The sequence below is a fragment of the Bufo bufo genome, chromosome 4 (assembly GCF_905171765.1).
Source record: "Bufo bufo chromosome 4, aBufBuf1.1, whole genome shotgun sequence".
NCBI classification, from domain to species: Eukaryota; Metazoa; Chordata; class Amphibia; order Anura; family Bufonidae; genus Bufo; species Bufo bufo.
The window spans coordinates 263,625,616-263,650,632 of NC_053392.1; the positions used below are offsets into that span (position 1 = coordinate 263,625,616).

Here is a 25,017-nt window from a genome sequence, read left to right on the forward strand (position 1 = left end):
TACCCTTAAACCTTCCTTTTGGTAAATAACAGCAGAGTTGTAATATGGCCATCTGAATAAAGTGTTAGCGGTGTGGTATGAGGCCTTAAAAAGGATAGTGTTTTTTTTTTTTTTTAAAGCTATCTATTGATGTCGAAAGGGAACTAGAACTTTATCATTTACTGTCATCTCCAGTGTCACTTTAGCAAAACAGAGCATGACTTGGCATATACCAGCTCTGGGCAGGGCAACTAAATGGTATAGAAAGAAAAAAAACTAAAAACATTATGATACAACAGATATAATTGCTATTCAACAGTAATTATTTTTCATATAAGGACAAGTCACCCACTGTAGTTCTATGTTGCTTACCAAAATGGCTTAGAATTAGAATCTGAGCAATATGAATGTAATGCTGTAATCCGTCCTGCAGCCAGCAGCAGCTTGTAGTTAGAGTGCAGATTCTGATTACTGACTGTTTTCAGGTCTTTTACATCAGTGAGGAATGAGGCGTTAAAGGGGTTGTCTGAGATATTTTAACTAATTGGTGGGCCCCCTCTGATCAGCTGTTTGAAAAGGCAGTAGCGCAGCGGCCTTATATCTGCTCACCAAGCACATCACCGTCCATTTGATTGTGGTTGTGCTTGGTACAGTATCTCAGTACAGCCCCATTCACTTCAATATGGCTGAGCTGCGTCTAGGCCACGTGACAGGACATCACATGGCCTAAGCTAAGCTGCAAAAAAGACGCATGCGCCAGTGTCTTCTCATACAGCTGATCTGCAGGGGTCCCTGGTGTCAGCCCCCCTCGTTCAGATACTGATGACCTATCCAGAGGATAGGTCATCAGTATAAAAATCTCAGAAAACCCTTTTAAGTACTTCTGGAAGATAGCTCTTCTTTTTATACTCTGGGACATGCTAAAAACAGATGAAGGGTAAATAAGGTTATATGAATAAAATGGGTGGGTCCAGGCAAAAAATGCACTGCTGCGTGGAGATAGAAAACATACAGTTCCATTCTGAGATTAGCAGATTAACATTCTTTTTATGCAGCTTCGGTCCTTAAGCACATTAGTGTCAAGCAAGGTCAGTTCTTACTATACCAGCAGCTGAAATGGGTGGATGCGCACTGAAGAATGCAATTTCATCACATACATTTTAAATGGATGGACTCCAAATACAACACACCTTTCAGAGCAGCTATTATGCTTTGCATTCAAACCTATGGGCTGGGTTCACATAGTGTAGTTGTAAAACCAACTAAACTGTAGCATACAAAAAGGCACTAAAACTCATCACATAATGTACATTTGCGCCACAATGCATTCATTATACATGCCCTTATATGATACAAGGATATGAAAGAAGAAAGTCCAATCTAATAAGCAGAGCAGGTCCTTTGACTAATAGCGCTGGTCTTGTGGTTTATACATACCACGGACTTCTAAAATGGTTAATAAACTAGATCTGTAAGGCCTGATAGCTGAATGCTCATGCGATAGAGAGCCCTCTCTCCTAACCCCCTATAAAAATGCACACCAGGGAAGTAACCCTTTTCTAGATACCTCTCCCCCAAAAATTAAAAGGATCCTGGAGGATGTTGAAATTGAACACCCTGGTCCTCATCTCCAACATCTGCCATCGGGGAGTCAGGAGGACCCCATATGGTGGCCAGTTCCAACAAAAATATGAAAATCAGATGGCACTAAGTCTAAGGTCATAGTTTTATCCAGCTAGAAGCAACATGAGATTAAACTACTGAACCTTGTAGAGGACTGTCTGCAGATGAGGTGCTGGCTTATTTAATATCCGAGTCATGTCTCAAGCCCTTTTTAAAGAGCTGAACATTGACTTATAGGATAGCTGCCTTACATCTGGTGGCATTAGAGGCAAAGCTTGTTAAGAGCTCATTTGCATCCCTTTCTTCCCAGAGGAGCATGAATGGCCTATACTGTATTTTTCGCCCTATAAGAAGCACCGGCACATAAGACGCACCTAGGTTTTTGGGGAGGAAAATAAGAAAAAATATATTTTTAACCAAAAGGTGTGCTGTGTGTTTGTTATATATGTGCCATCCACAGACCCCCCCCACCCCATAACAGTGCCATCCACAGACCCCCCCCCCCCAGCCCATAACAGTGCCATCCACAGATGTCCCCCATAAAAATGTCATCCACAGATCTCCCCCCCTCCTATACTAATATAAGATGTCTTATTCAATTAATAGTTATTAAACATGCCCCCCAACTCCTAATAGTACCTTACATCCTAACAGTTTCTGTACAATGCCGGCAGGCAGGCCGGGCGGCCGGCGCGTCCCTCACTGACGTCACTTGCCTGCACCGCCTGCTTCATTCATAAAGTAGGCGGCGCAGGCACGTGACATCAGGGAGTTACGCTGCCACCCGCCCGCCTGCATTCTACAGAAGCTGTTAGGATGTAAGGTACTATTAGGAGTGAGGGGGCATGTTTAATAACTATTAATTGAATAAGACATCTTATATTAGTGTACCGGGGCGGGACTATACTACACTGACTGCACCGCCCCGCCGCTATTGCCGGCCCCCAGCTCCTCCTCGAGTCCCCGCTCACTCGTACATCTTAGCTTGCGATGTAAAACTGCAAGCATTGGCCCCATAAGACGCAGGGGCATTTTCCCCCCATTTTGGGGGGAGAAAAAGTGCGTCTTATGGGGCGAAAAATACGGTATGTCTTCTCATGATGATTAAGGCGCGCTCTCCTCAAGGAGAGATAGTATCCCCCAAATCCTAACCAAAGGAATCCAACACCTTTGCCCTCAGGGTTAAAAACTATTCTCTTGTAGAATATTTTTATTTCACAGACCTTGCTTAACTTTAAAAGGGTATTCTAGTTATATGAAGTTATCCCCTAGCCACAGTATAGGGGACAACTATTAAATTAGTCCTACCACTTGTTGTGCATTTTCATAAGTGTACAATGTATCTGATGATACTATATTCAATATGGATGATCATTGCCTTTAACAGCATGTGATCAGCATGAACCTGGAAAAAACCAAGATGGGTTCATAGCGAGTTCAATGTGTTAAAAGTGAATATATAGAGAAGACTATACTTTTATTATTGTTTAGAGACATGGATTTATCTACACGGGTTTCTCTAAACTTGTCTGTCTGAGGAACAATGGGTGTTTCATGGCTAAACCATGATCTGATAAGAGACGTCCATAAAACACATCTGGTGTGGAACAGATATCTATTCATATATTCGCATATAGATATATATTCCTGTGTGCATTTATTTAGCGTTTGAACTTATTAATGATTCATATATACTATGTGATATTGATATATTATAACCAAATATTATTAATGTATCTTTATATGTCTGTATCTCACTGAGAGGGTATATTCTAGGGGATATAAAATGTGTTTAAGTGGAAATTTCTTAAATAGGGTTCATTTTAGAGGAGCTGATGTTATTTCAAACATCATCACTCAATCGCTGAGACAGTTAAGATACACAAACCAGAAGAACCCTTATCTGCCCCATAAATTCAGGGATTAGGAAAACTTCTGATACCGCCAGTCAGTCTGAGCAAAGTGTCAGAAAGAGCCCCTCCTAATTGATTTAAGGTGTGAAAGGGCAAAGTTTAAGTAGTAATAAAACAATCTGTATATATGTTAATTCTTAAAATATTCAAAATTGTTAGGTGATAACAACAGTGCCATCAAGTGGTAGATGGGCAGAAGTTTCTTAGGAATGTCAATTAGATGACATCATCCCCATGTTTAACATACGTCACACCCACCTTATCTAATTGGTAATCCCTAATCCAAGAGGGGATTGGCATAGATAAGGATTGGGATATCTGATCCAGTTTTTGGGAGATCAGGACACTTCTTCAAACACTTCAAAACTTCACAAAAAGAAAAACTTCACAAGGACTTCACAAAGATTCATTCATCAGCATCACTTCACACAGGACGGGACAGATCTAAATCTTGGAAAGCTGGGTCCATTCTAAAAGCTCTTTATCCCAAAGCCAGGGGTAATGTATAATCTATTTCATTTGCAGTAATTATAAATCGCTCCAATTGGCATATAGTTGAGACCCCATTATTAGTGGGTCAATAGTGTTTAAAACAATAATTTTATGGGAAATTTTAATGAACGTGCACATCATTAGAATTCTTGTAATATTGCTATCAGAGTGGAATCTCTGATCGGATTTTATTATCCGTAGTTAGGCCAACGGGCGTATTTATAAGATGTCTCTTACTGCCATATTCTTTGATTGAGCATAAGGGATTTTCCACAGATTCATTTCTATAGTTTTTGTTGTTACATTATAATATTTTTATAATCAGTATATTAATCGGTAACAATTTGATAATAATTTGAATAACATTATATTGTACTTGGTGTACTAAATTAAGTGAGCCCGGCATAAACGGCGGAGCATCATCTTGTGGTCAATTTTGATATTATCCTTGTATTCATTTGGATGCCATTTTTACTGCATGTATTTATTTGTAATAAATTATATTTTATATAATTAATTGCACCCTGTTTCAGTATCTGCACAAATTAACTTTAGATCTCATCAATAAAAGAACTGGCGTTTATATGTCCGCCAATTCAATTTTTAATTTTTCATAAAAATATGAAATCATAATTTTTATGATTTCATATCTTATATGAAATAAATACCCGACACACTGGGACCCCTCCGATCAAGAGAATGGGGAGCCCGTTTCCCATGGAGCCCACTAAAATGATCGCTGGTCAGGCGGGCACGCGGCCACTCCATTCATATTTATGGTCGTTCCAGAGATCACTGAGCACTCGGCTCGGCTATCTCCAGATCCCATAGAAATGAATGGAGCGACCAGGTGCATGCCTGATCGACCACTCTGTTCAGTTTGGGGGCCTCAACAGGGCAAGGGTCCCTGTTTGTGTGCTTGTTTGTAGGGGGGTCTAACAAGTAGAACCCCCACCAATCTAATATTTATCCCCTATTCTGTGGATAAGGGAAAACGTTCTTAACCTGTACTCACACTGTCCTCATGCTAATCAGTGCAGTAAAGGATCATAACCTGTTATACACATAGGTACAAGTTCCATAGGTAGGACCCACACCTAATATCCTACAGAGCTGTGAAATGTAGAAGCTGGCAATATCTCTAATTACTATTGTATGCTGTATGGACAGTTTGCTTCTTTATCATTAGATGGTTCCGTAAATTAATATGTCTTATGTTTACAGCTTGATAAGTAACATAGTAGTACATAAGGCCGAAAAAAGACATTTGTCCATCCAGTTCAGCCTGTCATTCTGCAAGTTGATCCAGAGGAAGGCAAAAAAAAATCCTCTGAGGTAGAAGCCAATTTTCCCCACTTTAGAGGAATAAAAAATTCCTTCCCGACGCCAATCAGAATAACTCCCTGGATCAACTCTCTAGTAGCTATAACCTATAATATTACACTCCAGAAATACATCCAGGCCCCTCTTGAATTCCTTTATTGTACTCACCATCACCACCTCCTCAGGCAGAGAGTTCCATAGTCTCACTGCTCTTACTGTAAAGAATCCTTTTCTATGTTTGTGTACAAACCTTCTTTCCTCCAGATGCAGAGGATGTCCCCTCGTCACAGTCCTGGGGATAGATAGATGACGGGATAGATCTCTATACTGACCCCTGATATATTTATACATAGTAATTAGATCTCCCCTCAGTCATCTTCTTTCTAAAGTGAATAACCCTAATGTTGATAATCTTTCAGGGTACTGTAGTTGCCCCATTCCAGTTATTACTTTAGTTGCCCTCCTCTGGACCCTCTTTAGATCTGCTATGTCTGCCTTGTTCACTGGAGCCCAGAACTGTACACAGTACTCCATCTGTGGTCTGACTAGCAATTTGTAAAGTGGTAGGACTATGTTCTCATCACGGGCATCTATGCCCCTTTTGATGCAACCCATTATCTTATTGGCCTTGGCAGTAGCTGCCTGACACTGCTTTTTGCAGCTTAGTTTGCTGTTTATTAAAATTCCTAGGTCCTTTTCCATGTCAGTGTTACCATTTAGTATGTACGGGTGACTTGCATTATTCCTTCCCATGTGCATAACCTTACATTTGTCAGTGTTAAACCTCATCTGCCACTTCTCTGCCCAGGCCTCCAGTCTATCCAGATCCCTCTGTAGTAGTATACTGTCCTCTTCAGTGTAAATTACTTTACACGGTTTAGTGTCATCTGCGAAAAATGGATACTTTACCATGCAAGCCTTCTAAAAGATCATTAATAAATAGATTGAAGAGAATAGGGCCCAATACTGACCCCCTGGGGTACCCCACTAGTGACAGTGACCCAATCTGAGTATGTACCGTTAATAACCACCCTCTGTTTTCTATCATTGAGCCAGTTACTTACCCACTTACAGACGTTTTCTCCCAGTCCGAGCATTCTCATTTTATATACTAACCTTTTATGCGGTACAGTGTCAAATGCTTTGGAGAAGTCCAGATATACGACATCCATTGATTCACCACTGTCAAGTCTAGAACTTACCTCCTCATAGAAACTGATGAAATTAGTTTGGCATGACCGATCCCTCATGAAGCCATGCTGATATGGTGTTATTTTCTTATTTCCGTTGAGATGCTCTAATATAGCATCTCTCAGAAAACCTTCAAACAGTTTACCCACAACAGATGTTAAACTTACCGGCCTATAGTTTCCAGGCTCTGTTTTTGGACCCTTTTTGAATATTGGCACCACATTTGCCATACGCCAATCTTGTGGGACATTCCCTGTCAGTATAAGTGTTGCCTAATATGTTGGAATAATATCTACCAGTATATATATTTTTAATACGGATTTTGAAATCAATGTAATCACGTATGAACCTGTATTGCAGCTTGTACTTCAACCACAATATTTATTTCTGTTTGACTTCTGGATGAAAAGGATAAAAAATAAAATTGTAAAGGAAAGAAAAAATGACAACAATTGTAATAGAATTTTAATGTAAAGCTTCAAACTGCAGTTGTTCATACAGTAGGAGTTTGTAAAGGGAATGAATCTAGAAATATACCATCAATGTCACATAGGTGTGGGTCCCACCTCCATTCACCACTACAAGACTTCAGATCTCTCATAGCAGTGAACAGAGGGCCCCATTCTGGAGATAGGAGCAGGATGTAGAGGTGGTGGGACCATCTGACATTGATGGTATGTCCTAGCGATATGCCATGGATGTCTCATGCGTGGCTTCACATTAGTTGAACACGAGTTTCATCACGGTCTCTACATAGGTCGCATCAGCCTTTGGCTTTCTCTGACTTCCTGGCTGCAAATGCTTCTTTATTGTGGGGATTTCACACATTCTCTTTTTAAAAGCCTAAATATGAAAATGCAAAAAATAAAATACAGTGAATATTCGGTTTTATGTCTTCTATATGAACAAGAAATGGTACATCAACTTTTACATCCTAGTCAATAAAAGCTGCGCCACTGGAGCTGCCTGAAAAATATGAGGGTACTGTGTGTACTGCACCTCCCCAATATATACTCACATTACTAGAATAGCTCTCCTGGCAAGTAGGAGTAAGGGCTCATGCACATGAACGGATTTTTCATCCGCATCCAATCTGCATGTGGATCCGTTCACTTTAATGGGGCAGCAAAAGATGCTGACAGCACATGTCCATGCTGTGCCATCTGCAAAATTACAGAACATGTCCTATTCTTGTCCGTATTAAGGATAGGACTGTTCTATTAGGGGCCGGCCGTTAAATGCAGAAGGCATACGGACAGTATCCGTGTTTTGCAGCCAACGATTGTGAGCATGAGCCCTAAGGGAGAGTTCACATCAGTTATTTTTCCGCTCTTCTGTCAGGATCCTGTGTATCAGCTATGCCCATTTGGCACCTTTTTGAGCCATTTCCATCTGAGATCCGTTTTTTTTTCAGACAGAAATAAAACATACTGCATACAAGACTCTACATTCACAGAGACATTAGTGCAGAACCTGCGCTGATAATTCAGCACTAAGTAGTTCTATCACAGAGTGAGAAGTAAGGGAGGGTTATAATCATGTGGACTTCTCTATCATTTTCTGGGTGTCCCCGTCAGTCCTTGGGATGTCAGATTACTAAAACATTATTTTAGTATTACTTCACATTATTGGTGTGGAACTCGAAAACAAATGTGGTTGCCCCATTGTAATTGCAATTATTAGATCGCTTCTTCTGTAGACTGCAATGGTGAGAGCCAATTTTAATGACCCAGCATCCACAATACATGCATGGCAGATGTCATGAAGGGGTTACATTATTGTTTTTGTGGAAAAACAAAGTTTGACAAATCTTATCCTATTTTACCTGTAAAAGTATACAAAGGCAAACCTCCATGAAGTATTCTTAAAAGAAGAATAGTGGTGCATATTTTTTTTAAAACTGTGTTCCTCTGCTATTCCTACTAGAAATGTATGAATAAATTGACTAACCGTTACTAGTTGGAGTTTATGCCCCTGCAATCAGTGCTCCCAGTGTCAGGGACCTTTCACACGAGTGAGTTCCACACTCCAGACTCACAGCACCAGTATGTGGCAGCTCCTATCCTGACCTCACAGCACTGACGGGGTCGCATAGCATTATATTGATTTATGATGATATGTAACCCTTACAGTTCTGGAATGTATTGGATAACAGTGACAGCATTATGTCAGGGTTATCCAATATATTCCAGAACTGTAAGGGTCACATAGCATTATATTGATTTATGATGCCATGTGATCCTGTCTGTGTGCTGGGAGGTCAGGACGGGAGCTGCTGCATACTCACGTTGTGAGTCCAATGCGTGGAATTCGCTCGTCTGAAAAGGGCCTCAGATTGACAAGAAAATATTAACACTCAATTCCTAAATTACTGGAGTAATTTCAGAGGAATGGCAAAACACAGAGTTACAAGAAAATATGTTCCAGATTTGTTATGTCATGAGAAAGGCAAGTATTTACTTAAAAGGGTTCTCCTCATTTGCTATATTGATGAATTATCATCAAGATTCATTAATATCAGATCGTCAGGGGGCACGACTGTTTGAAGAGAACGCAGTGCTCATACTGTTCACTGCCAACATTGCAGTGGCAAGCAGTGTTAATTACAGTGACGCCGTCCTATTCACTTCAATGGGATAGCTCCCTCCTATTCAAGTAAATAAAAGTCCAGCAAGAAAAGATAACGATATTAAAGAATACGGGTAAAAATAGAGAAAAAAGTCCAGCAACAGTACCCTAGTACATGATAAAATAACTAAATTTATTGAGAAAACTAAACCTCTATATAGTCAACCGGGTGGGCCACAGCCAGATATGGCATACTGGGTGAGTGGTAGGGAAAATGTCCCTGCCACTGCTGCCCTAAACTAGTCCTATGCCCAGGGACGTCTCCTAATGGTGGGGACTCCCTGTCCTCGTACCTAGCCTCAATCTCCTGTCTGACCCTAATAAGGTGACAGGTAGAAAGGTACAGGGTCCACCTAGAGATTAATAAAATTATTAATCTCTAGGTGGACCCTGTACCTCCTGGCAATCGGTCACGAGGGATGTATACAGTGGACACCTCCATGTCTCTATTTTTGTTTTCGTGCTAGTCACCCATCGGGGGGGGCCATTTTTGGTACCAGTATCTTTCTACCTGTCACCTTATTCAAGTAAATAGCCTGAGGAAAGGTCACCAATATAGCAAAAGTGAAGAACCCCTTTAAGCAGACATATCAGGAGAAGTAAAAAGGTCCTACAATTCTCCTTGGAGTTCCATGAACTGTATGAAATGCTTCTCAATGACTTAGAATACTAATCATTTACAGATTATTACATCAAGAAAACATTCCCATTGACTTTGTACAGTCCTTACCTGCAAATGAGCAAAGTTCTGCAGGATATCACAGTGAAATTCTTCCACTTGTAAAACGGTGTCCAGCACATGGATGTCTGCCATGCTTAACTTGTTACCAACTAAGAATTCCTTATCCTTTAGAGCCTAAAATATAAAATGCCACTCTTAAGATACATCTGCTTCAGCTTACAGAAAAGATGGCTTCTTAAGCCCCTGTTAGACTGTTGCGACAATTGGCTTGTATAATCGATCAGCCAATCAGCCGATGATCATTGGTCGGCTTCAAGGCATCTTTCATCAGGATAGGAGATGTACGATGATCGGCAGCACATCTTCCTGTGTAATCAGAGGTGAGGGAGGAAATGGTAGCAATGGCTCCTCCCACATTCAGTTTGATCGACCTGTGTGATCAGGCCAGTGCAAACGAGCGCCGATGGATGTGTTATCATCCATAGGCCCTTACGCTGCCTGAAGATTGGGCAGTATAATAGCACCCTTAGGTCTCGTTCACATTTCCGTGTCAGTGTCACATTTGTGAAAAAAAGCGTACGTGTTTCATCCGTGAAGCTGTCCGTGGTTGGTCCGTGTGTCAGTTTTTACCTTCCGTGTGTCATCCTTAATTCAGTGATGTTGCTAAGCTGAAAATTAATTTCTAAAGAATCTCCTATTAGCCTTCAGTGAAAAACAGATGCAACACGGATAGACTTCAATGGGTGTGTTCGGTCCACATCATGGATCAAAGCAGTGCATGTCCCCGTGATTTTTTTTACACTTAAATCAATGGGTACGTGTGCGGTCTGCAGAAAATGCACATTTGGACAGCACACGTCAGTGAAAAACGGAAATGTGAACGAGGCCTTAGTTTGCACTGACAACTCATAGCAAATAACTGTAGGATTTATTTAAGGTCTAGTCAGACATTTCCCCCATAGTAAAAAAATATATAATTGAAAAAGTGGAAAACAATTTCTTGTCCGCTCCCACCAGTCCCTGAAATCCATGTATATTCAGCTCAGTACCGTTGCATCCATAGCGGTGAAAGTGTCAGAGGAACACTGCATGGCCACAGTGGTGCAACATCCCATGGCAGGTTTACAGGGTTTGTCAAAATCATGAAAAAAATAAACTTGATATTCCAGACGTTTGACAAACTCCATTTTCAACTATGAAATCTAATGTATACGACTATACTCTACCAATCTGCGATTGCTAATGGCATTATCTGGATGGCACACGTGTCCATTAGTTTTATATTACATTAAAGGGGGAATTCCAGTCTCATGAAATAGATTACCTATCTTCAAAAAAGGTCATCAGTTTCAGACCGTCATTTTCATGAAACCAGAATACCCCTTTAACTCCTCCATGATAAATCGAGCATTAGAACAAAACTGCGCCACACATAAATCGGGTAGAAAGGTAACAGGTTTCTTACTTTGTCGAACACAGGAAGGTATCTGTCCACTGCTTTGTCTCTCATGAGTTTTAGTTGTTTTTCTTTGCCAGGTTGGTCCAAGAAGAAATAGGATAAGACCAATGTTAAGAGGTCAGAGCTTCCATCAACATACATGTCAATGCTGAAAGGAAATGAAGAGAAAACACTGATAGAGATTATATATATAAATTTTACAGTTTGTACTTTTAAAAATACTTAAAATGCAAGATGTACGTCTCACGCACAACTTTGCACTTTAAACCACAAAAACATTGGGGGTTATTTACAAAGCCAGGCATTTTACACCGGCCTTTATTTCCCCTTTTGTGCTTGTTTTGCGGGCGGAAGATAAGCCTAATTTATAATAAGGCACTCTCCTTAATTTTGGTGCACTTTCAGCAGTCCGTGCACCTGGCTGGGAGTGGTTTTTCATCAGCATTTACGCCCGTTTCCAATTATGAATGTTGGTAAATATGTTGGGGTTTTGGCACACTCCCACCACACCCTGAACACTTCTATATGTAGAATGCGACGCAAAAACGCCCAGGCGACAAAGTAAGCCATTAAAAAAAAGTCACAAAAAGGGGGTTGTGTGAGATTTATATTTCAAAAACTGGCGTGAAAAAGTTTGTAAATGACCTCATTAACTTTAGAAATGATGTATCTGGTATAAAGATATGTTTAATGAATTTGGTTACTGAATATCAAATATGTGAAAACATTTTCCAATACACGAGATACGATCACATGTCCAAAACCTGCAGAGAAGAACCAATGACGCGTATTTCACATTTCCTGCCCACCTTTAACAATCACTCTACGCCAGGAAACTGCAATCAGAAGGTTGCAAATTTTGGCGCATGTGAAGCTTGTGCAACAATTTGCTAATTTTGGGGAGATTTTACGGCTCGGTTGACAGTTTTCCAAAAAGTGGGTGTGTGGGTGTTAGTGGGTAGTTCAGGGCTGGGCATAGCCAGAAAACAAACACGTTTCTACTTAAATAGGGAGAGATTTATCAAAATTGGTGTAAAAGAAAACTGGCTTAGTTGCATATAGAAACCAGATTCCACCACCTTTCAATTTCCAAAGGAGCTCTGAAAAATTAAAGGTGGAATCTGATTGGTTGCTGTGGGCAAATAAATCTGTTTTCCTTTACACCAGTTTTGATAAATCTCCCACCCATGGATTATACCCGAAATCTACAAAAACTCCTAGCTGGCATTACAGTTCTGGCACAAGGGTGGTTCCAGGTATGCCACAATTAAGAGGTGCACATCGCACACCAGCGGGGCAAAGATTAAGGTAACGTGCACACGACCGTATGTATTTTGCGGCCTGCAAACCACGGATTCCCAAAATATGGATACCGGCACAGTGTGTATGCTGCGACTTCATTTTAGAAATGACTATTTTTGTCCACAAAACAGACAAGAATAGAACATGTTCTACAATCTGTGGAATGGGCGCACGGATGACATCCGTGTGCTGTCTGCATTTTCTGCAGCCCTATAGAAATTAATGGGTCCATGTGCGATTCGCAAAAAAAAATTGCAAATCACATGCGGCCTGTAAATATGGTCATGTGCATGAGGCCAAGAGCGGTCTATGAAACGCCACTGTTGAACTAGCACTCCCACAAAAAAAAATTATTCTTTGACCTGAAAGGTGCAGGATGTAATCTGTAGTGAAGGTAGTCTTCTTACTAGTGTCTGTATTTGTGAGTTATCCCCTCCCTTCTGATTCTCAGCTCTGTCATGTGACCAGCACTCTGACTCTCCAACTGACACAGGACAGGAAGTCAGTTACTTCTCCATTCATTTCTATGAGACTGACATTGAGGCTCCCATAGAAATACATAGAGAAACTGGTTTTCTGTCCACACATAAGACGCTGTGTTGAAAGTCTAATTGCCTAGTCACATGACACAGCTGAGGATCAGAAGGGAGGTTATAACTCACAAATTCAGTCACTGGTCACAAGATTACATTCAGTACAGTTTACAGGTACCTTTCAAACAGGTCAGAGAATAAAGAATTTAGTGAAAGTGTTACTTTAATAAATCTCTTCCTTTGTGTAGATCCAAGCCAGCAGACAGAATAGTATAGTGTGTTGTGCCAAATATATTCAGAATGACTCCCACTGATCCACCATATGCATAGTTTTTTTTCCCACTACACTATTCCATGCAAAGACATACAGTGAAAAAAAAAAAATTACTGAATGGGTAAAAGTTTTATTACAGTGGGGGTTCTATAAGTGACCTATGCCTATACAGTCACATATGTCAGTCTTCCATTGGAAGTGTACGTCAGGAAAGGCCTTAAAAGGGGTTGTCCAGGTTCAGAGCTGAACCCGGACATACCCCTTTTTTTCACCCAGACAGCCCCCCTGAGGCTAGCATCGGAACATCTCATGCTCCGATGCGCTCCCGTGCCCTGTGCTAAATCGCGCAGGGCACAGGCTTTTTTGTTTTCAATAACACACTGCCGGGCGGTAACTTCCGCCCGGCAGTGTGTTCAGTGACGTCACCGGCTCTGAGGGGTGGGCTTTAGCTGTGCCCTAGTAGTTTTACTGGCTAGGGCAGAGCTAAATCCCACCCATCAGTGCCGGTGACGTCACCGGGCTTCCTGTCAGCCCCATGGAGAGCCCGGTTAGTCACTGGAACTCTTGAAAATGCCTTTTTCCTGCAAGATTTGGTGCAGGGCAAAGGAGAGCATCGGAGCATGAACTGCTCCGATGCTCATGTCAGGGGGGCTGCTGGGGTGAAAATGGAGGGATGTCCGGGTTCAGCTCTGAACCCGGACAACCCCTTTAAAGTATAACTGTCATTTTTTTTCCTTTCCATATTTTGATAAAGGTGATTAGTATCACCTTAAAGGCCATCTTCAAATTTTATATAAATTCTTCCTAAACCCTTAAAATCATTCAATTTGTCCCCCATCGCACCTATTCTCACCTTACCCTAAAACTGCGTTGCTAGGAGAGGTCCGTCTATCTGTTGGCTGCGCTGGAGGACAGGAGACGCACGAGCAGGCTGCCCTGCTACGTGCGCGTGCGCTCACATCCATTCCCAGAAGTGAGAGCGCTGTACAGCAGAGTCTCGCCCGAGATCCGATGGTATATTCTAACCCCCAGGCGTTCCCATGGTGACGGGGACGCTTGCCTGGGGGGGTTAGAATATACCATCGGATCTGAGTTTTCACAATCTCAGTGAGATCATGAAAACTCAAATCCGATGGTATATTCTAACCTAGAGGCGTTCCCATGGTGACGGGGACGCACCTCTGACAGGGCACTTCCATCCGCGGCACCCGAGGGGTTAATTGCACGGACGGCAGCTCCCTGTCAGAGGTCGGGTGCCTTCTACAATGTTTACATTGGTGGGCAGTGCGTCCCCCCTCCTCCCCAGTAAAGGGACACTGACAGGCCGTTATAGAAGAATATATGTCACTATATGCTCTAACAGCCTGTCAGTGTCACTTTGCCCACCAATGTAAACATTGTAGAAGGCACCCGACCTCTGACAGGGAGCTGCCGTCGCGCAATTAACTCCTCGGGTGCCGCGGATGGCAGCGCCCTGTCATCACCATGGGAACGCCTCCAGGTTAGAATATACCATCAGATCGGAGTGTATGTGATGGAAGGAGGAGGGGGCATGTTTAAGTGGGGAGAGCTCTGATTGGTTGAGGTGCAGAAGCTCGTTCATGAGAGGAGCTGAATGCATTGTGGGTAGTGAGGGCAGGCTGTTTTAGTCTCAGGGTGAGGGCATCGGCGGCCATTTTAACAAGAGAGCGAGATTGTAGTTTTGTGTAGACTGGTTGCTAAGGGCTGAATCTTATTAAATATGGAGTAAGTCTAATAGTTATTGATTCGCGAATATTCTGTTATTAGTAACTACATATCTGAAAATTGAAATTTTGGTCTAAATCTGACAGTTATCCTTTAAATTGTGAACTTATGGGGATCCACCCCACGCGGGAGGAATTAGAAAGGAAAATGGCATTACTGACTTTGTCCTGTAACCTCAAGCAATCTCAGCATAGAATTAAGATTTTTTAACACTTAAAACATTTTAATACACATTGAAGAACTGTTATATGCAATTGTGGGGCTGTCCCTTAATTAATAGCATAGGCGTCTGATGTCTAGGGGAACAACTGCTGGGACTCCCACCGATCACAAGAAAGAAATGGAATGGCGGTCACACATTCAAAGCCTATGGGGCAGATGAACATAGTAGAATGCTGTAATACGTTATAATCAATTATGCCGTCAGTCACATACACTGAATGTAGGAGCAGGGGCACTTTGCACGACCAACGTTCTATTCATATAGGTCAGGGAATCCCGCGGCAATGGGACCCCCAACAATCACACACTCATCACCGAACCTGTTCACAGGTTATAAATGGTGATTATGGGACAACGCCTTTATAGAAAAACTATAAGAACTATAAGAATAGACAAGACCTGCTTACAGAGACTGCAGGCTAACTGACCTGTTACCAACTTCACAGGAAGAGAGCAGGGCAAAACAAAATGAAAGCAGCAATTAATATTTAACTTCAGTTTTACATGCTGGATTACAATTGTGACAATCCTACAAAATCCACATCAAAAAATAGCATGCACAAAAATTACAATTGTTTTATTAGGAAATATTACATGCCAGAGCTGGTCTAAGCACCAGAGAGTCCTAGCTAGGCCCAAGTTCAGACATGACAATTTGATGCACCCACAAGAGGGAACTGCTAATGGAGATCGCTGGTGCTGTACAGTCAGGGGTGCACCACCAATGAGGCCAGGTGAGGCGATCGCCTCAGGCAGCACCAGGTAGGGTCAAGAGAGGGGCAGCCGAAGGGCCATGGGTTGAAGGGAAGGAGTTAGGTTAAGAAATTGGCATTAGAGAGGGAGGGGAACCATTTCAGTTGTTGCTTTAGGCAGCAGAAAGGCTAGGTGCACCCCTGTGTACAGTAGCATACCACTCATGGAGACAGGCCACACAGCTGCTATGAGGCCCAATAGTCCCACCCATCTCCTGTACAGTGCCAAAGTCCTAAAATCTATATTGCCTCCAGCTGTTCACGAGTCCTGTTGTGTCTGGCGGTTAGTCATTGAAAATAGAGAGACCTCCAGGTATTCTGTTCATCAAGGCTGTGACCACAAATGTCACAGTACTCATCTAGCCAATATGCACCAGGCATGGGTGGACTGGCCATCGACCCTACAGGGAAATTTCCAGGTGGGCCGATGCCCAGACACCCTGCCAAGCCAACCTTTTGGCCGCCAGTCAGGTACATAAAGATCTGATGCTCTCAGCATTAAATTAATTCAGGCAGCAGTGCTGCACTGTGGTATCTGGTTCTGCTGAGGTAGTATTTTGTGCTGCCCTGTGGTATTGCTAGCCCTGCCTACTTTTGTTTGCCCGCCTTCTGTCAATTTGGACCCACCTACAACATGGGGACCACTTTTACGTTTTTTTTTCTAGGGCCACCAAGTTGCCAGTCCACCAAGGAAAACTGATGGAGACCAAGAATCTGTCCTATTAACCCCTTATTGCCCATCAATATACCTTTTTACAGCGATCACTACGGGGCCTTAGCCTGGGCTGCCGCCTTTTCACGCCGGACCAGTCTAAGCGCTGCATGGGTCCCCAATGCAGTGGAGAGCGGGGGCTCAGCTTTCGCATGAGAGCCACGCTCCGGCTCTAACAGCCAGGAGTGCCAATCTGGGCTGTTTTTAACCCCTTACATGCCACGGGCAATGGCACCCGCCGCATATAAGCAGTGACAGAGGAAGCAGACTCCCTCTATCTCCCTTTGGCACACCACAAATGCGATCGCGGGGTGCTAATGTGTGTATAGGCTGGCTGGGACCTGGTTTAGGCCCCAAACCTGCCTTGAGTGTTCTCCAGCACTGACATTAAAATGCAATGCACTATAGGGATAGTGCATTGTATTTTAGAAGTAATCAAAAGATTGCCTGTTATAGTCCCCTTGTGGGACTATTAAGTGGTTAAAAAGTAAAAATAAAATTAAAAAAATAAACACATTAAATGAAAAAAAATTCCAATAAAAAATAATTTTTTTCCCATTCAAAATGTGCTTTTAAATAAATAAAAAAATTGCAAGAATAAAATCTCCCCCACGTTTGGCATCGCCACGTCTGTAACAACCCGCAGTACACAAACATTAAGCAAATTATCTCCTATGGTGAACGGCATTAAATAAAAACAACAAAAAATGCCAGAATTGCTAATTTATTCTTAGTTGCCACCGAAAAAACGTAACAAGCGATCAAAAAGTGGTATTTACCCCAAAATGATACCAATGAAAACTACAAGTCGTCCCGCAAAAATCAAGCCCTCACACAAAATAAAAAAAATGAAAAAAAAAGTTATGGGTCTTGGGATGTGGCGATGCAAAAAGATTTTCTTTTTTGAAAAAAGGGATTTTATTATGCAAAAGTAGTAAAACGTAAAAAAAACGATATGTATTTGTTATCGCGGTAATCAAACTGACCCAGAGAATATAGATGTTATGTTATGTATGCCGAAAAACGAACGCCACAAAATTTATAACGTAAAAACTCAGTATTGCTGTTTTTTTCCATCTCCCTCCCAGAAAGAGTTAATAAAAGTTAATCAGAAAGATGTGTACCCCAAAATGGCACCATAAACTACAACTTGTCCCATCAAAAATAAGCCCTCATACAGCTACATAGAAGGAAAAATTAAAAAGTTCTAGCTCTTGCAAGGAGACTGAAAAAAGGGAGAAAAACACTTGGTCAGTAGGGCTCAAAACAAGCTGGTCACTAAGTGGTTAATGTCCGTTAGGTTAATATTCAGTATACCTTTATTTTGCTGTGACTATACCATTCTATACAGAAGCATCCAGTTAATGTTTTTTTTTTTACATTTGAGCCTGTGGTTGAAGTATGCCGCTAACATTCAGGCCCCCCTCGGGCCTACCAGTGGAATCCGTTCGGTGGGCCCCCTGTACAGCTACATGCAAATACTACCTGCCCAAACAGCAGCAATAAGACCCTCGGGATGATTGATTATAGGGGACCAACAACTTGGAAAGGGGAATGAAGATACTGGCTGGCCTGCCCTCTGTACCCAGAAGTCATCCTAGTCACCTGAGGCGTTTAGAATAGGCACCCATCAGAGGTGTGAAAGCACCCTAAGTAAACCGTGGTAACATGTACTTACTAAGCTCTTTCTTTCAGGTCACTTCCATACAGGTCATACTTTCCTGCAATGTAACTCAGGATCGCTTTAGTTTGTACCATGTTGATCCCATCGATTTCCAGCATTGGTACTTGTTGATACATCAGTTTTCCAGCTAAAAGGAAATAAAAAAAGTCACACATTAATTTTTACAATAAATCTGCATGTCTTACATATGCATAGAATTTCACCCTTTAAATTGCAACGGGTGGACTAAGACATAAAAATACGCATACCCCGGAAAATCCCATCCACAAGTAACTCTGCACGGTGGCTCAGTGGTTAGCACTGGTGCCTTGCAGTACTGGGGTCCTAGGTTTGAATCCAACCAAGGAAATTTGCATGGAGTTTGTATGTTCTCCCCGTGATTATGTGGGTTTCCTCTGGTTTCTTCCCACACTCAGACATACTGATAGGGACCTTAGATTGTGAGCTCCACTGGGGAAAGCAAGTGATAGGAATGTCTGTAAAGCACTGCAGAATATGTCAGCGCTATTTAAGTACATAAAATAATAATACTGTAAATAGTCACAGATCTGCTGCAAATTCACCATATCTGTGCAGGTAACATCTGCGTCGTCACTTGATCTTCAGTACTTAGGGGTTGTCCCACGAAAAAAACATTTCTACAGTATTCAAACCAGCACTTGGAACTGAATTCTTTTGTAATTGCATGTAATAAACAAATTTGCATAGCCACTGAGCTATTCAATAAAATGTATCTATATAGCGCCACCTGCTGTATTTTCATTTTCTTATTTCTTTGACCTGCTCCCTCAAATGGCCACACCTGCCTCCTGAGCTGTGATAGGAAGAGCTGAGACACGCCCGCTGAGCTGCAGCAGAAAAGACACTCCCCTCGAGCTTTCAGCTTGATATAAATCTAGCAGAGCAATGAATGGGGAGATCTCTGGATCCATCTGAGGTACAGGGCTGGTTCTACCTTTCTTAGAAAGAGATTGTTATGTACTATATGATGTCATTTTTTACATTTGTCATGGGATAACCCCTTTAAGTTGAAAACTCCGTAGTTCTGAAGATGTGATCAAGAGGTGACAAAAATGCATAGATACTACAGATTATAATAATTTAACCCTCAGAAGATAAATGCCATTATGGAGTATATTGTTAGGTGTGAAGTTCGACTGAATCAAAAGTGGCATTTGTTCAGGTGGCCGTACACATTAGAGCAGGGATGCTCAACCTGCGGCCCTCCAGCTGTTGTACAACTACAACTCCCATCATGCCCTGCTGTAGGCTGTCCAGGCATGCTGGGAGTTGTAGTTTTGCAACAGCTGGAGGGCCGTAGGTTGGGCATCGCTGCAATAGAGGAATGTCAGCTGAACCCATGGATCGAATGTGCATGGCAGTGTCCCAGCTGTCTCCATGCCGGATATCAACATGTCCGATCTTACTGTTCAAAAGGGATACAAGCCACTGCCAATAGCTTATTCCCCTCTCCCAAAATAAGCACTTGCCTTTTTGGCAGAGCCAGCTGACAATCGAATATGTATGGGAAGCTCCTGACTCTCCTCTGTCAGATGATGTTGGGGGAGAAAAGGATCAGCAGTGTTGAATTTCAATGCCCAAGACTTTTGTTCTCCTAGGAAAAAAGTTTTCTCCTCTCTCCTCATTGACTACACACCTAGCCCAGTGTGTATGTATGGGGGAATCGAGAGAGATGGCGGTCATCTGAACACGTTTGGCGACAGCTATTGAGGGTGTATGAACACCTTAAAAGCTACCTGCATGTGTTGCAAATTAAGAGCGTTTTTTTCCTCGCAGTTTTCATACAAAAAAACAGAACGTATAATACAGTACTACAGAGTGAATGAGTAACACATGCAGATTTTAGTGCAGAAACACAGAAAATCCACGTGGAAATTCTGTTTTGAAACCCACAGCCGTGTGCAGGTACCCCAAAGACCACCTGCACGCATTGTAGTGCAGTACCAGCAACGTGCATGAGATTACACCAATCTCATGTACACTTGGAAGTTGGTTTCTGTGCAGAAATTGACCTGTAGTACAGATTTCCACATCTGCAGCATGTTGATTAAGTTTGCGGTTTTAGTTGCGGCTTTCACGCTTTTCAGTGGAATGGTGAGATCTGCAGCAAAACCGCTTCTAATCTGCACCAAAATCCGCAATTAGAAATTTTGGTACAGAAACGCACAGAAATCTGCACAGAAATTCTTGTGGATCTTATGTGCTCTGAGGCCTAAGGGCCATGTTATGCTATGAGGCTCAAAATTGTCTGTCCCTGCGTTGTGTTTTGCTTCGCAGTGTAAGGCCTCTTTCACACGGGCGTTGCGGGAAAATGTGTGGGTGGGTTACGGGAACACCCGCGATTTTTCCGCACGAGTGCAAAACAATGTAATGCGTTTTGCGTGAGAAAAATCGCGCGTGTTTGGTACCCAAACCCGAACTTCTTCACAGAAGTTCGGGCTTGGGATCGGTGTTCTGTAGATAGTATTATTTTCCCTTATAACATGGTGTTAAGGGAAAATAATAGCATTCTGAATACAGAATGCATAGTAAAACATCATTGGAGGGGTTAAAAAAAAAAATATATATATATATTTAACTCACCTTAGTCCACTTGTTCGCGGCCCGGCATCTCCTTCTGGCTTCATCTGATCTCTGTGCAGCAACAGGACCTTTGATGACGTCACTCCGGTCATCGTATGATCCATCACCATGGTAAAAGATCATGTGACGTACCATGTGATGACCGGAGTGACGTCACCAAAGGTCCTGTAACTGTATTTAATGCTCACCACAGGTCCTATTCAACAAAGGAGACAGAAGGAGATGCCGGGCTACGCGATCAAGTGGACTAAGGCGAGTTAAAATATTTTTTATTTCTTTTTAACCCCTCCAGCCCTATTGTACTAAGCATTCTGTATTCAGAATGCTATTATTTTCCCTTATAACCATGTTATAAGGGAAAATAATAATGATCGGGTCTACATCCCGATAGTCTCCTAGCAACCGTGCGTGAAAATCGCACCGCATCCGCACTTGCTTGCGATTTTCACGCAACCCCATTCACTTCTATGGGGCCTGCGTTGCGTGAAAAACGCAGAATATAGAGCATGCTGCGATTTTCACGCATGGCATAAGTGATGCGTGAAAATCATCGCTCATCTGAACAGCCCCATAGAAATGAATGGGTCGGTATTCAGTGCGGGTGCAATGCGTTCACCTCACGCATCGCACCCGCTTGGAATACTCGCCCGTGTGAAAGGGGCCTAAATAATAATGTTGCTTTGCAGATTTTCTGTATGAGAATCTCTACATTGTTCGTGCAGAACGCTGCGAGGAAAAATCTGCATCAAAATCCCCACAATTCACACCAAAAAATTTGAAACTTTGTAAAAATCTGCACCTATCTTCATTCAGCAGGACCTGCGCTGACGTCATCGCGCTCACCACGTGGTGAGCCCGATGACGTCATCGAAGGTCCTTTTGCAGTTTGCATTCTGTATTCAGAATGCTATTATTTTCCCTTATAACCATGTTAGAAGGGAAAATAATAAAATCTACAGAACACCTAACCCAAACCTGAACTATAGTGCAGTCCGGGTTCGGGTCTAGGTACCAAATTCAGTTTTTTATCACGCGCGTACAAAATGCATTGCACTCGCGTGGAAAAAAAAACTGAACGGAACGCAATCGCAGACAAAACTGACTAAAATTCCGTGCCTACTCGCGCGGGTTTGCCGCAATGCACCTGCAACGCATCCGGACAAAATCTGTGACACCCGTGTGCAAGGGGCATTAAGGGTGGCTGAACGCGGTGCGTTTTTTTCTGTGCGGATTTCCTAGGAAGTAATAAAATAGCAGCAAAGTGTATGGAATTAGACAAATCTCATGTACACTTTGTCTGGAAGTTGACCTGTAGTGCAGATCTGAAAATCTGCAGCATGTCACTTTTTGTGCAATTTTGCAGTGTAGAGGTTTTCCCCCATAGACTTCAATGGGTCTGGTAACAAACAGAAAATCTGCAACAAAAACATAAAAATACACCAAAACTGTGATCAATAGTGCAGATTTATGTGCGTTTTTATGTGTGGTTTTGGTGCAGATTTCATGTGGATATATAAATTATACACATCTTTGTAGTTCGTGCGCCTGCTGGAAAAACTACACCAGCGCTCGACACTCCTTTGTGTTGAACGCAGCGTAAAAAGAGGTACAATTTTATGCCAAAAAAGTCGTATAACGGTTAGTAAATGACCCCTACAGTATAGTGGCCGTGTCACACTACTGAAGCTCGGCCCATATTCACAAGGAAAAGGTGATCAGTGGGAGCGCCAGATGCTGGATCCCCACTGATCGGATACTGACGCGGATAGATCAGCAATGCTAGGAGCCTGAAAAATCCCTTGAAAAGTTTTTTTTTGGCCACATTGCATGTACAATGCCGTGAATTCAGTTTTCACCCATCATGACCCCGCTGTTGGGAACCGGTCTACACCCAATTTCCTGCAGCTATCAAGCGGACTAGTGAGACACAGCGAACACATCAGCACATGGACACATCTTCCCATCTGGAATAACAAGAAACGCCCGTCTGACGATTCGCGCTGAAGACTATAGGGCGCACACATGCTCCTTCTGCCGATCTGCACAATGTTGGCTCCATGTAACTAGAGATGAAATGCGGGGCCAGAAGGGGGCGATACATGACTTCTATCTGGTATATTCTTTATGCGTGCCCCCTGAATCCCTGTTCTTAGGATCACATGGTCTATGGGGCACACTTACATGTAAAATAGTCACAAGTCCCCATTTTTAACCAGACGAGCGACAATGTTCAGTCACACGGCCGGTTTTACTCCGCTTCTGGCAGTTAGGGGGTGACAGGGGCGTGTCGGGGGCTGTGCCAGGGCAGGGAATCCAGCCCCAGCAAATTTACCAACAGGCGTAAATGTTGGCGAAAAACTACATCAGCCAGGAGCTGCCATAGTTTTTATGTCAGGAGCAAGGATGCCACAGATGCACCTAATTTATGAGACGCACTTCTCATCATAAGTTGGGCATATCTAGAGGCAGAACAGGTGGGAAACAGACCGGCGTAGAAAGCCAGCCTTAGTAAGTGTGCCCCTATCAGGTTTACCTGGAGTCTTCGCATAATAAGAACGCGTGTAAGGCCAAGTTCGCACTTCAGTCATTTGGTCAGTTATTTCCATCAGTTAGGGCTCATGCACATGACTGTGCTGGCCAGGCCCGTGCTGCAGACCGCAAATTAGGGTCCGCAATGCACAGGCACCGACCATGGGGCAGCCACATGCGGATCGCGGACCCATTCACTTTAATGGGGTCCGCTATCCGCATCAGATGGTCCTACATGCACTACTTTTTTGCGGTGCGAAGGCACGGCCAGAAACACCAGGGAAGCACGCTGTAGTGCTTCCATGGGGTTTCCGATCCGTGCTTCTGCACCTCATCTCTGGGTTTGCGGACCCATTCAAGTAAATGTGGATGCGCGGTGGACACGGACGGTGCCCAGTGTATTGCGGACCTGCTGTATGCAGGCCGCAATACTGCCAAGGTGGGGAAACGGCTGTGTGCATGAGCCCTTATTATGAGCCAAAACCAGGTGAGGGTTAAAAACACAGAACAGGTGCAGATCTTTCTATTATACCGCATCTCTATTCACCACTAGTTTTTGCTCACAATTAGGCTACATTCACACGACCGTAAGTGCTTTGCAGACCGCAAAAAAAATTTTTTTAAATGGACGACGTTCCGTATGGCATCCGTTTTTTTGGCGGATCCACTGTAACAATGCCTAGCCTTATCCGCAAAACGGACAAGAATAGGATATGTTAAAAAATATTTGCGGGGCTACAGAACGGACATACAGATGCAGTGTGCTGTCCGCATTTTTTGCCGACCCATTAAATTAATGGGTCTGCATCCAAGCCGCAGAAAAAAAAAATGGAACGACACGGAAACAAAATACATTCTTGTGAATGTAGCCTAACTGATGGAAATAACTGACCAAATAACTGAAGTCTAACTTACTGTATTTATCTCTGCTTGCAGTCAGAACATGCTAGGTTAGATCTAAAGCTGGAAAACAGGTCTTCTCAGAGCTGAGATTTTGCTACAGTTGTATCCGCCTACAACAACTGTACAAAGCTAAAGTAATTGTCTGATAAAAATACACCGTCTGCCCCAGCTGTGCCCCATATGAAATATTGGGGCGCAGCTGTTATGTGCTTGGTATTCATACTGGTTAGGGCTCATGAACACGACCGCGGTTTGGGTCCACATACGATCCACATTTGCTCCCTGCATCAGCATGTCCGTCCAGTGCCATCCGAAAAATTATAGAACATGTCCTATTCTTGTCCAAATTACAAACAAGGATAGGACTGTTAAGGGTCGGCTGTTTCATTCCACATGGCCGGTATGCGCAAAACAGCCAACGGCCATGTGCATGAGCCCTTATAGGGGTTGTCTCATCATGGACAAT

At 42.8% G+C, this 25,017-nt stretch overlaps 1 protein-coding gene across 3 annotated transcripts in view; it reads right to left on the minus strand.

Moving 5' to 3' along the window:
- Window positions 1–6,971: 6,971 nt before the first annotated feature.
- The window catches only part of LOC120998076 (glutathione S-transferase 3-like), a 48,232-nt gene continuing 30,186 nt past the window's right edge, over window positions 6,972–25,017 (minus strand). For all 3 annotated transcript variants that reach the window (XM_040428555.1, XM_040428553.1, XM_040428554.1), the window contains exons 4-7: window positions 18,510–18,642; window positions 11,297–11,438; window positions 9,880–10,005; window positions 6,972–7,364 (exon numbers count right to left, since the gene is read on the minus strand). In XM_040428555.1, the coding sequence (XP_040284489.1) occupies window positions 7,242–7,364; window positions 9,880–10,005; window positions 11,297–11,438; window positions 18,510–18,642 (524 nt within the window). In that variant the 3' untranslated portion in view covers window positions 6,972–7,241. The remainder of the gene's footprint in view (window positions 7,365–9,879; window positions 10,006–11,296; window positions 11,439–18,509; window positions 18,643–25,017) is intronic.